The sequence below is a fragment of the Papilio machaon genome, chromosome 19 (genome assembly GCF_912999745.1).
Source record: "Papilio machaon chromosome 19, ilPapMach1.1, whole genome shotgun sequence".
In the NCBI taxonomy this organism is placed as follows: Eukaryota; Metazoa; Arthropoda; class Insecta; order Lepidoptera; family Papilionidae; genus Papilio; species Papilio machaon.
The window spans coordinates 5,615,985-5,629,817 of record NC_060004.1 but is presented as its reverse complement, the minus strand read 5'-3'; the positions used below and the strand labels follow the sequence as shown (position 1 = coordinate 5,629,817).

The 13,833-nt window shown below is 33.5% G+C and overlaps 2 protein-coding genes across 2 annotated transcripts in view; one reads left to right on the top strand and one right to left on the bottom strand.

Moving 5' to 3' along the window:
- The window catches only part of LOC106715270 (WD repeat-containing protein 7), a 62,774-nt gene that overhangs the window by 24,171 nt on the left and 24,770 nt on the right, over positions 1 to 13,833 (top strand). The gene's annotated exons all lie outside the window — the stretch shown is intronic.
- LOC106715271 (pupal cuticle protein PCP52) lies at positions 8,158 to 10,123 on the bottom strand. Its single transcript, XM_014508520.2, has 2 exons — positions 10,088 to 10,123; positions 8,158 to 9,246 (listed from the first exon to the last, which is right to left on the bottom strand). The coding sequence occupies exons 1-2, from the start codon at positions 10,097 to 10,099 to the stop codon at positions 8,389 to 8,391; spliced, it is 870 nt and encodes a 289-aa protein (XP_014364006.2). The 5' UTR covers positions 10,100 to 10,123; the 3' UTR covers positions 8,158 to 8,388.

Genomic DNA, 13,833 nt, shown 5'->3' with positions numbered 1-13,833 from the left:
CCACTTATAACTCAAGAACGGCTGAATCGATTTGACTGAAAATTGGTGGGCAGGTAGCTTAGGACCAGGAAACGGACATAGGATAATTTTTACCCCGTTTTCTATTTTTTTTTACTCCGCACGGACGGAGTAGCGGGTAAAAACTAGTTATTAAATACAAATTTAAAGCCATTAACAAACATTTAAAACAAATACAAAATTTATTTTGTTTTTGTTGTAAAATTAATAATTTGTGTTTTAGAAATGTCTATGATCTTTTTTATGTAAATTGCGTTATTTTAATGACAACACTAGACAAAATTACCACATAAAAGGTCTCTGTATTAGGTATCTATAGTTATATCTATGGCGTGAATATATTGATTTTAATTATGTAGAGTCGATTACGATTTTACGAATCGAACCGACCTAATGAGGCGTGTAACCATCTGTTGCAATGAAATGCGGAAAGATGCCAATTTGTTCGTTAAACGCTTACACCAAAGTAGTTATAATTTATAGTGATTTATCGTACTTTATAATAATGTTTTTTTGTAAATTATGCAAAACTAGACTTTAATACGTTAAAAACAAAGGTTTTTTTTTCCCCCAGCTAAATTAGTACAAATGTTACGAACGAAATTTGCAAATGTTAATTTAATTAAAGCTATTCACAATGTATTTAATCAAATCGTAGAAAAATAAAACGTTGTGGAATTTATGACTTGTTAAATTAGTTAGGCTCTAGAAATTGTTTCTTAATAACGGCCATGCAATTTAACTGCGACAGATAATGATACGGTTTGTTTATTTTAAATGAGAGTGATTTGTTTATAGTAGAATATTTCAATCTGTATATAATTGGACATAGGTTAAAAAGGTGCATTATAAAATATCAAATGAATTTTGTCGAGCGTTAAATGTATGGAAAAATTAAACTGTAATGTTTTCACTAATTGTCTATTGCGTTTTTAAATGAGTTTTCTTTTGATATCGATTTGATAACAATGATATTCGGTATTCACTAGCTTAGTCCATTCTATAATAGTCTAAGATTGCTAGTGATAAGATCAAATGATATATTTTTTTCTTCCTCGTTAAATATAGCGAGCATCATTCTACTTAAAATACAAATAACTTTAGTTGTTGAAGTAATTTTTTATCATAAGTCTGTTGAAAGTTTTGTAAGTTTATGGATAAAGAAATGATTTACAATTTTTTTGGTATCGCCCACATCCCTGCAACTTGCCCGGTCTATTTCATCATCTAGTCGACCTTCCGACCAGTCCCAGTGCCGCCCTCTTTCGTATATTTACTTGCATTCCGATGACAATTTAATCTCTATATATTATTTAATTATAAAATCAGTGTCCTCGTGTGCGTACGTGACAAATCGAACGTTGTAATGTATATAGGGTTGACGACATTTATATTCATGTCTTTGTGCAGTAATTCTCAAAAATTAACTGTATAACTTCAAACAATACTGTTAATTACTGTTTAGTTAAACACGTGTTTTAACCCTATGACCGCCGCTGATTGATATTATTGACGTCAACGTATTGATATGTTTTACCATAATTATCCACTGCTGCACCACACTGCTTTCGGTATATGCGCGTTTTGCACGTCTGTGCGTGATAATGTTTCAATAACTATGATTTGTTAAAAATTCGCGCCTGGCGCTAGTATTACGATATAAATGGGTTGCCGTATGTTTAAGCTAAAATGTATTTGTTTCTTTTTTTATATTGAATAAGCTAGCTCTTGACCACGATCCCACCTGATGAAGTGATGATTTGGTCTAAAGATGGTACGCGCTAGCTTTGTAAATGCCTCTTCACTCTAGACTTGAAGGCCTCCACATCATTCGCAATGCAATACCATCCCATACCCAAACCCCATAAGGGTTCACCAAGCATCACACCGAAACGCGACAGAAGTCGCTTGGCGGCGAGGCTTTGCTTGATAGGTACCTTGATAGTAACCTTGAAGCTTGTGTCGAACCTACTACCGAAAATTGTTGTTCGTTTAGCACAACCCAGGGGACACGTGTAAGGTATCACTCAAGTAACTCCTACGGACGCGAGGAACACCGTCCCCCAAAGAATTTGAATTTTGGAACACTAAGTTTTTTATGGTAACGACCATTATGTTTTAAGGTATCCATAGCAACCAAAAATACCCTTACCAAGCCTAACTCGTTAAATTGTCTCATTATTTCTGACTCGTTATAACAATTGCTTTAAGCGAAAATAATGAGAACGATATTGTGTAATTGTCCATATATGTTAAGAGAAACGAGTTTCTTTCAGACGCCCGCTCGATGTTTCAACTGATCTTTGCATTTATAAATACATTTTATAGGGCAAGTGCACTTAATAACGTCCCTCAAACAACTTCACAATACAATGCTATAAATTAAATCAATTAACTTTTGTACGTAACTCAATGATTGATATTAATTGCAAAACGGCTCATAATCTAGTTCTTTTAATTTGTTTTATGTGTGATTGTAAGAATTCTTAGAATTCTTATTATTTATCGTAATTCGTGAAATTAATGTTATTGAAATATGAAATAGGTTTTGTTAATTGAATTTTTATATAAATAAAATATTTTTTTACCTTTTTTTCGGTAATTTGCATGTTAATGAACTAATTATCTATACTAATATAATCTTATTATCGCACTAATATTATAAATGCGAAAGTTTAGATGGATGGATCGATGGATGGATGTTTGTTTGAAGGTATCTCCGGAACGGCTCAACGGATCTTGACAAAATTTGTTACGTTTATAGAACATACCTACTCATTTTTTTTTATTCCGCGCTGAAGGTCTCGCGGGCGACAGCTAGTATTGTTATAAATAGGAAAGATTTGTTTATTTGCATTGATTAGGCTCCGAAACTACTGAATCGGTTTGAATAATTCTTTCACTGTTGTAAAGCTACACAATCGGTATTTATTGCTAGATATTTTAATTCCGCGCGAACGATGTCGCGGGCAACTGCTAGTAGTTTATAATGGCGCTGTGCTAACGACCCCAGTTTCTTGTTATTGCTGCTTTAACGTTAGAATGTTGTGTTTGTGTATTTTCTGTCGGAATACATATAGAAAAAATTATTGTTATCTCTCTTTTTCCATAAAGAATTACAGGGAAGACAATATATTTGAGGTATTTAGGCAATAGAAGCACAAAAGCGAATCTAATAACTGTTGTTAGTTGACATATTCATTGTCATCATCCAGCACTTTTCTATACGAAGAGGTACAATATGTACTTTTCTTCCATTAATTTCTGACAGACGTCATAACTGATTTCACTCTCTTACGCATATCTTCCTTCACATAATCTTTTCATAATTTCTTCAAGGAGTAATACTTATTTTTTTAAGAAGTATTTGAATATTTAAGTTCAAACTTGCACTAACTGCATTGTAGTGCAATAGTTATCAGCCGGTAGAGGGCGTGATAATGCGGCCAAACCGCATAGCGATCATTTCTCGTCCCACGTGACGTACAGATTTTTGTAGCGATATCTCGAACTGGAAATCTTTTGTTGTTAAGATATTATTGCATACAAATTACAGCTTTTATTATTAATTCAACTGTAGTGTTAAAATTTTTATAAGATAACTAGCTGTCGCCCGCGACTCCGTCCGCGCGCAGTTAAAAAATGGGGGGGGGGGATTATGAAAAATAGATAGTAGCCGATTCTCAGACCTACTGAATATGCTCATAAAATTTCATGAGAATCGGTCAAGCCGTTTCGGAGGAGTATGGCAACGAAAACTGTGACACGAGAATTTTATATATTAGATGTGGTCCTGCAACATTTTTTTCGTCTCTACCCCATTCATAAGTCTACATAAATGTACTGCATGTAGTGTTGGGATTTCGACCGAGTAAAAACTCGAAATGGATAAATACCCATAATTTCTATCTTTTTGTCGAGTTTTTATCCAAAAACATGGATAAAAACTATCTGCAATTTTAAAAATGAAATTTAACATAAACTTTGTTATTTCACGAATATACGAGATTGTAATAAAAGAAAAACAAAAATAAAATTATATTTAACATGCTTTATTAATCAATTTAATGATAAAAACAATTTTTGAATGCACAATTATTAGGTACCTCCTCATATGTAATATTAATGTTAAAATTTGACAAAATACTTATGCTAAAGTAATGTGATAGCAATAATAATAATAATAATTAGTGCACAAAAAACTATTTTTGTAAAATATTAATAAATAGTTCAAATAAAAGCATCTAATCAAAGGTGGGCATTAACTCCTTAATCGTAAATAACGAAGGTAACATTTTGCTTAACGAATTAACTTTTAAGTTAACTTGAAAAAGTGTTAACGCTTTTATTAACTTCCGTTAAATTCAACTCCCGTTAATTTACTCCGTTAATCGTTACATCGAGAAATTGAGGAACAGAAGGTTAGCGTGGTTTGGAATGTTATGCGGAGGGATGATGTTCATTTAAACAAACTTATGAGATTGAATGTGGATGGCTATAAAGGTAGAGGCAGACCAAAGAAAGTATGGATGGATTATGTAAAAGGGGATATGCGTAAGAAGGGAGTAAATTCAGATATGACGGATGATAGAGATGTATGGAAGAGTATTACATACTGTGCCGACCCTCCATAGAGATAAGTAGTGATGCAACGGATGTCTGTTTCCGTTTCCGCAAGTGCGGAAGTTCCGCGTGCTTTTCAACATCCGTTTCTGCTTCTGTTTCCGCAACTTTTATAACGGAGATAAAACGGAACTTTACGACGGCTGAGAGATCCAAATGCGCGGCGCGAGACGCGCAGTCCGTGCGCGGCCTTTCGGCACTTTTCGCATTTGTTTGTTTACGTACTATTTTGTGAATTTAAGCGCGTAATATTTTCTGCTGCTGTTTGAAACAAACAGTTTCTCTTGCTGGAGTAAACTGTCTAGTTGTTGTCCATATAAAATTTGACAACTGGCAAAATGTGATTATTACATACTTACGAGTTATTTAATGTACTTTTGAATAACTGATAAACATGTAATATATCATCATCATTATATAGTTAGAAATATATTTGTCGTTTGTCAACACGAGTGGTTTGGTGAACTTTAATTTGTAAATAGTGTAATTTTGTTTCCTGAAAATAAATTAAAAAAACGCGTATTTTAACTTATTGCAGCGCAGTAAAAATACATACATTGAAGGCTAAAGGACACCAATATCCAATGCCTTAATAAATTAAAAACGAATACAAACTGTTTTTACCGAAAAAAATATTTTTGTAAATATGTTTTTTATTATTATTTACACTTCTGTTTCCGCATCCGTTTCCGTTTCTGCTAAAATTTATTTTTGACATCTGTTTCCGTTTCTGGTTCCGGTAAGACACTTCCGTTGCATCACTAGAGATAAGGGCAGGTTGATGATGATGAATCTTTACATTAGAAACTTGGAGACGCCACGCTCGTAGGTTCAGCTATGTTCGGCGGCTGTTAGCGAGTCGAATTGTGAACAAACGAGTTGATAATGGATATATATGTGAAATTCGCTAGCAAGTGTGATGCACCAGAGCGTCCGGGAAAGACGTGAACAACAGAACAAAATCAAAAGAAGGATCGAAAACACTTTCCTGCATTTATACTATTACACTTAGTCTAATACTTGAGGTACGAATACCACTAACTGACTCCAGGTTCAATTGCAATCAAAATAATCAAGTGTGAATAGATCGAATTAATGTGTTAGAGAATGTATAGTGAAATAAGTGTCGTCATAATAAGTGTGAAATGGTAAATTCAATTCACAAAAGTGTGTGCAATTCGTGCATATTATCAAAATACATCAAGGGATCTTCATTTCACTTGTTTTACCTATTTCTCTCAGCCCCATAAGCAGTATAATTTTGGTATGGTTAACTTTTAACAAACAACTTTAACTTGCGTTTAATTTTCACTCCCTTCAACTTAATTAAACATATTCCGATTATATTTAATAAAAGTAATTTTTGCAGCGTTTTCTGTAATAACAAGCGATTTCTTTTATTATTGTAAATGTGTGCGTGTGTACTGAAAGATTGTTCTATCACGGACGAAGTACATGGTGCTGAAAGTATATGTATTGCAACTTTATTTAAATTTGTTGAAGAACATAATTTTTCCACCAAGTTAAGGGGCTCAAATCGTTGACGCTTTTCCAGATAAAAGGTTTTTGCCAAAATCCTTCTTTTGCCTTATACGCAGCTAACTCTGCCATTACTTTTATATGCAAAAAACATGTCATTTCGTTAATAAAACCCATTGCTTCTAGTTCTTCGTCTTGATTAAAAAAAATTGATTCTTGGTTTCATTTTTAAGAATAGTTATATTAGGTAATACTCGTATGAAACGTATTTTAGATTTCATATCCTTAAATATCATTAACACCGTATGATATGAAGTCGTCAAAAGTTATTAATTTAAGCTTTTAATTAACTAATATTATACTAGCTTAAGATGAGCTCTTATAGTGGCACTTAGATGCTCGTGCGGTTCATACGACGATTACCTGGGCACTGCTCGGCATAGGCATAATGGGAGTGGGGACAGGATAAGCGAAAACAAAGAAATACGTGTGTTTTGGTACAATAAAATAAATATTAGACTCGAAAAAACATAAATATCCACTGTTTTGGATAAATATCCGATAAAAATGGGTAAAAACGGGTTTTTATCCATTTCGGATAAAAACTCGAGTTAATATCTTTTGAGTTTTTATCATCTGCCCATCACTAACTGCATGTAGTAGCAACTATAGTTAAAAAAAGTTTTTGTATAAACTAAAATGAATAAGAGGTCGAACTATATCATTAACTGAAGACGTTACGAATTTTCTGTAATAAAGGTTAACAAACTTAATACCGAAGGCGATATAGTCAATTCGCATAGTGCTTGCTTGCTTCACGCGCATGTCCTGGTCACCCCGATTCGAGCGGCCCGTGAGGAGAATATCTGAATACGCTGTTTGAAATGGAAAGTTATATTCGCTTTTGTTGCGTCGTATTGTATTAAAGGACAACGATGGACATGACAATATAGCATATTTTAGGTTAGATTTCTTTTGTGCAAATTAGGTACGAATTTTGGAATAAAGTTCTACTAAGAGTGAATACCCGAAAATTTTCTGCAAATTCATTGTTATGCTTTTAAGGATATACTAAGAGTAAGGATAGAATATTGGGTCGGTATGAACCAATTATGATTTTTGTACTTATTCAATAGATATGATTTTTAGAAACACGAAAGCTCATTATAACCTTATTCTTATAACATTTAAAAAAATAAATGAGACTAGGACTAGGTCTAAAAAGGATAAATGCTGGTGTTTTTTTTATATATAAGAAACGTACATCGGGGACCATATTGGAAGATTTAATTGGCATAAGGTAGTGATTTTACATTGTTTAAAATGTTACACTCATTATTATGCACACAGGACATATATACACCCTTAAAGTAATTTACTTTTTACATATCATTTACGTCATTTATGTTTTAAAGAATTCCAAATGTGTTAATTATGTGTATAATTATCATACTTGTTTTCTATTTACTCAAGACTTCTGAACATGAAATGGCGAATGCAAATGAATTCAAACAAAGAGTAACATAAGTTATAAGTGAGAATGGAAAATTTTATTAGAAACTAACTGCCGCCCGCGACTTCTTCCGCTGAATGCATTTGTTTTCAAACAACTTTCAATAGTTAATCAGTTATTTTTATCGAAAAGTATTCAAAAATCTTCATACACAATTTAATTCCTGACTTCTCCGGATGGATATTGAAAAAATATTTCATAAAGCTGGCTTTAAATTAACTAGAAAACGTTATTGAACAGAAATCATAGTAGATATCAAACATATTTCTTAACAAAAACTTTTACCAACCACTTTAGACTTTTACAAGATAATTTGAAAACAGCCTCAAACATATCGTTAAGTCGTATCGACAAAAAGTGTTTATATAATTTTTCTGGTAATTCTACTGAAGGAATAACATAAAACGTTGAAAAAGTAGATTTGTAAAATGATGCTTATTGTAATTGTATTACAATTTTCCTTACAAAGGTCTTACCTTTGGTCTTTCGCATGCTTTGTTATCAAGGTGGAATGAAACAGCAGTTCGTATTTTACCGATTTTTATTTGATATGATGTTATCAAATTTGACAGGAACAAAATTTAGCACATGACTAGCAAAGACGAAAATGGGGCACTTTTTGGAAGAAGGCGGCCGGAATTCAATGTCCTTATATAAAATCAACACTTTTTTTTTAAAAAGAAAATTTAACTCACCCTCGCTTATAATTTATTTGTTTAGCAACGATTTTTTGCTGAACTCTAAATGAATTATTGTTACCACACGGCTTTGTAGTAACCTGGGTTCAAGAGCTGGGCGTTGTAGTTAGTAATGAGTGAAGGCACGTATGATTTCAAACCGGGAACATAGGAGATTGGCGCAATGCCGGGATTCAGCCAAGGCTGGGCCACAAAGGCAGCAGAGATAACGGGCGATGGGTGCGTTTGAGTTAAGGTAGCAAATGCAGTGTTTGCTTCGTTGATCGCTTCCGAAGCTTTTACTGCTGCGGCAGTTTCAATTTTCGCTGCTTCAACCTGAACAGAATCTTCAGATTTCTCTACATTTTCAACAGGTTTGCTTTCAGCAACCGCAGATTTGACCGCAGCTGAAGCATCGCTTTCAACTTTTTCTTTTGTTTCTTCCGCCTTAACCGCTTCAGGGGCTGCGCTCTTTGTCTCTGCCACTACAGCGGCGCTTTGGGCAACTGGTTGGGCAACAATAGCGGCGGGTAAAGTGTACGACGCCTTAGCAACCGCACCCGCTGCGCTGGCGATAGATCCATCAACTTGGGCTTCGGCGGTTTTCAGAGCATCCAAAGCTTGCCATTTCTGCTCTTCAGCTGCCCAGAAATTTTCTTCAGCCCTTTCTCTCATTAAGTCGTTGGCTTCATTGATGCCTTCATCTTGTTTTTCAACTGCTTGTTCAGCTAATTCTCTCGCTTGATCGGCTGCGGCTCTTGTAAGGTCCTGCACCTGCACCTGTGCATCGATGGCGGCAGCTTGCAAATCACCTGGGGGGATAGTGGGCACAGCAGCTGGAATAGCTACGGCAGAATAAGCTAAAGGTACAACTGGCGAACAAATAGCACCAGAAGGCGCGGCAGTCGCGCAAGCAAGGATGGCGGCAGACAATATCTGGAATAAAATAAAATTCAACTAAAACAAGTTTGTCGCACGTCTTTCAATCAGGAATTTACAATTGTAATTTATAGAATGTGATAACTGCTCGAAGGTTAACTGCAAGTTAGGTGTCGTATTAAAATAATATATGCAATTAAAAATCACTTGTAACTTGACTTGGTACTGTGAAGTAGTTCTGTTCTTAGAGTGGTTTGCAAAGTTTAGAATCGTAATGACATGGAATTTCCTCGTTCACTACCCATTAAAAGAAATGACGTTACAGTTTTGACTTTTCTCTACTTTTGCCTAGTAGAATAAGTTATTAGCCTAGTTTATCATAAATCATCATATGCTATGAAAACCGATTTTTCCATCATGGTCTAAACCATAAATTATGATTATTATACATAGAAGTCGCCCGCACGTCCGTCCGCGCGGAATTAAACAAAAAAACTTAGTAGTCTATGTGTTCTTCCAAGCTATGATTTACATCTATGTCAGATTTCAGCAAGATCATCACCAGCTGGAGATACCTTCTAACAAACATCCATCCATCCATCCATCCATTCATCCGAAAATTTGCATTTCTAGTATTAGTAAGATGAATATGCTAATATTCGACTAATGGACAAAGGGATTTTTTAAATATTAAAGTATTAATATTATTTCTTAAATGGGTAATTAAACACAAATAGTTGGAAAACAACGAGTCGTTACAAAAAGAAAAATGATAATTTAAAAGGAATTAAAGATTTTAATTTAAATTTCTTAAACGGTTAAACCATGCAAGTTATTCACTTTGATTTAGATCACTTATCACAATAAATTCACACAAACAAAGGAACACAAGACTGACCAGAACTCTCATCGTGCGAGATGCCTCGTAAGCTACTGATTGCCCTCATCTCGTCTCGATCCGTTTTTATAATACCGCGTCATCACAAACAACCTCTATATAGAACAAGAAGACTGGATTCTGTATGCTAAGTTTCTTGAAAAAAAAGTTGCCCGACAAGGGCGGAAAGAATGCAGGAAGCGCGCGCTTTTTGACAGCCGATGGGCGCCAGTTTGATTGCTATGGTACATTTTCGACGCAATGAATCCATGTTTTTTGGGCGGCTTCTTAGATTAGTTTTTTCACACGCGGCTGCGTTATAATATTTTTATTGTAATTGTGTAATAGAAAATCTTTAATTTATATTTTCAATTTTCTTTTAATGTTTTACTATTAAAGAACGAGTGCTATTATAAGGGACTTGAAAACCCCTAAAGGTATGAAATGATTAAACTGTACTAAAAATCCAAATTTGCTAAAACTCATGCCAAAATTCGTGAACTACAATTTCTACTACAGTTAAATAATAATGGTCATCTTTTTCAGCACAATATTCGAATTTTTTTATATTTGGAATTTACTTTTCCCATAATAATGAAACAAAGAGATTCAAATGTAATACTAGTTGTAGAGCAGACATCGCGAACATTTTCCTTTAAATATTACAAGCACTCACAAGTCTCAAAGGAAACATCTGCCACTCTGCCAGTAGTTGTATGAAACCGAGCAATGGTAAAAAATACCATTGGACCGATTGATTTACAGGTTGATTGGCCCAACGGAAAACATCCGTTTATCGAGCGTACGGTTTGATTCCGTACATACACAGTACATTAATGTGGGGAACATTGATGTACTGTGTATGTTTTAATATGATTAGTTAAATGTCTTTATTTCTAAGTGATATTTAAAAATTCAAAATTCTGTTTAAAATAAAGATTTTCATGTTATATTAATAAGATAAGAAGAACAGACAGACACATGCTTTAATTCTTTCTGTATATGTATATATTGGTAAGGACAAAATGTAAATTGGTATGTCTGCTGAGTACGTGGGTACTTACAAGTCATTTTTATTGGAATTAATAAATGTCAACGTCTAGTTTTTTTATTTTATAAATTGTTATAGTTTTAAAAATGTCAGTGGCCTGGTACGACAGGTAAATTGATGTTCCCGGTAATTTCAGGCAAGACGTCCGCATAGGGTTTTTTAGTTTTGTGTCGCCTTAAGTAAGGTACGCACGCCTCTTTATTTTTTTAATTGAACAGTTATTTTTTTTAAAGAATTATATATTTTTAATGAAAATTATAAAAAAATATTTTGCTCTACAAAAAAATATTGATGTTTAAATATACAGTGGTAAGTTGTTCATATCGTTTGACATAATATAGGTACTAATAACTTCTTAACGTTACATTAATAAGAAGTTAGTTTAATGGTTTTTTGGTAGGATTAATTACTGATATTAATCCAAAATAGAAATGCTAAATGTCAAATGTCAGTGCCAATTTAGTCCAATCTATTTTTTAAACACTCTTCCTTCTTTTATTCTTAGAATGGGCGTAGCTCAATTTCCTGAGTAATTCTCTAAAAAACACTCGCCATAAAGCATGAACTGCCGCACTCAAGGTTGTTAAATAGTCATTAGTGGCTCCGTTAGTGTAGATTTAGTAAAAAATCTATACTAAATGTTAATGACTAATGAATATCAATCGTACTAATCGTGGATTTCTGAGATCAAAATCCCTATATATCTCTCTCATCTTTGACAAGACAAAGGAAACAATATGTTTTATACGGGGATTTGGTCTCAAAACTAACGATAAGTCAGTCTAGGATTCTAAACACTTTTACACATTATAATTGATTGGAGGCTTGAAATTACTACAACGATAAGCTTTACTTTATTTATATGACTGAAAATTATTTTAAAAACATGATTCCCATTTATTTCAAAGGTCATGTCAACAATTTATCCAAAATTCATTTATTTCTTGATAGGGATCAGCTTGGAAACAAAGATGTCTTAATCACAGTATGCGATCGCTATGCAAGGGCGATTACCGTGATCACTTTCCGCCGCTCTTGAACCGTGACGTGCGGGCAACGACCGCGACTGCGCACGCGCATGCGTATCACCCCGCCACGACACAATCGTGTAGCATTCAAACTGTCAAATCCATGTCGGTATGACTATGATTTCATGTCATACCGAGCGTCAAGTCATCTTTGTCTTTCTCTTCGTAGAAAAAAGAGGTATACATGTTTAAATACAAGTGTGTCGGCAAAAGAAGTGTGTATACACAATTAGTTAGTTACACAGTACAATTCTAATTTTTACCTCCACACTTTCAGTTTAAAATGTATAGTAAGAACTATCTAGTTAAAGTCAAGGTGTCTAGCAGGGTTTAATCTGCATCGTAAACTGTGGATCATTTTAAATTGATACTAGAATAATGAATCTTAATTTCTTTCTTAATTAATAAGTATCATAAGGAATATTATAAAAAAATATGATGCATGTTATAGCTTAATTTAGCACATGACTTTAAAAATTAAAAGTTAATGACATCAGTGAATTAGGATTTCTTAATGACGAAGCGCGTTGAAGTCTTTTGTTCAGGTTACTTAACTCTACAAACGTTCAAGTAAAACGAAAGTAGGTAAATTTAGTTACATTGTACAATTATTAAAAAGTATTTCATAACGTAAAATATTTTTTTTGATAATGCCATTTATTTTTACAAAACTAATTTGCATTATTGCAAACACAGTTCTATCCAACTATTCTGTTTACAAAAAACTTGAGAAGTGTCAAGGGACACCCGGATGGAACGAAGTTTAATTATTGAAGGAACCAATGTTTATTCTATAAATAAAAAACTTAAGTCTTCACAAGAAGAACATTTTATTTCTATGAATTTTCGTTATATATTGTCACGTCGTTGCCATGGTGATATAGCAAAAAGTGTCGTGACAACTTTTCGTAAGAATTTTTTCCGTCTAGCCCCCTTTCATAACGCGCGATAAGGAACTTCGTTCCAAAAAATAACATCTGCATTTAACTTAACTCTAAAAATAGCCGTTTAAAGATAAATAAATTTGTGACTCGTTTTATCTTCATATAGTGATTTGTATTACGCCTCTCTTACATCGCGTGTAGAAATTTCTCAACAGCAAATTTTGCAATTGCGATTCTCTCAGGCGTTTCGTTATTATCGTGTCACACAACGAGATATCTCACGACTTTTTAGCCTCTATTGGCAGCTCAGCAGATCCGCTTTAGAATGTTCCTTATGCTATATATTAGTGATGTAACGAATATTCGCATTCGCATTCGCATTCGCCAATATTCGCATATTTTTCGATATTCGCATTCGCATTCCTATTCGCAAAAAACGATGCGAATATTTAGCGAATGTATTTAACAAACAAAAAGGAAATTATTATATGGTTGCATATGAAATGATAACACAACTGATAAGATTTATATATTTTTATTTAACCATACTTGAATTAAAAAAAAATATTATGGAACAGTTTTGGTAAGCAACTAAATTAGAAACACTTTCTCTTTTATTCTTGTTAGTCTAATTAAAATATTAACAAAATCACAACTTAACTCCACCACAGAAAAAATAATGAATGTCCATGCCTTACATATATTTTGAAAAAAATCTAATTCTAAATTCAAGTATCTTTTGTGAAAACAGAACTTCAGAGATCCAATCAAATCTAAGTATAATATTAATTTATAACCTTTTTG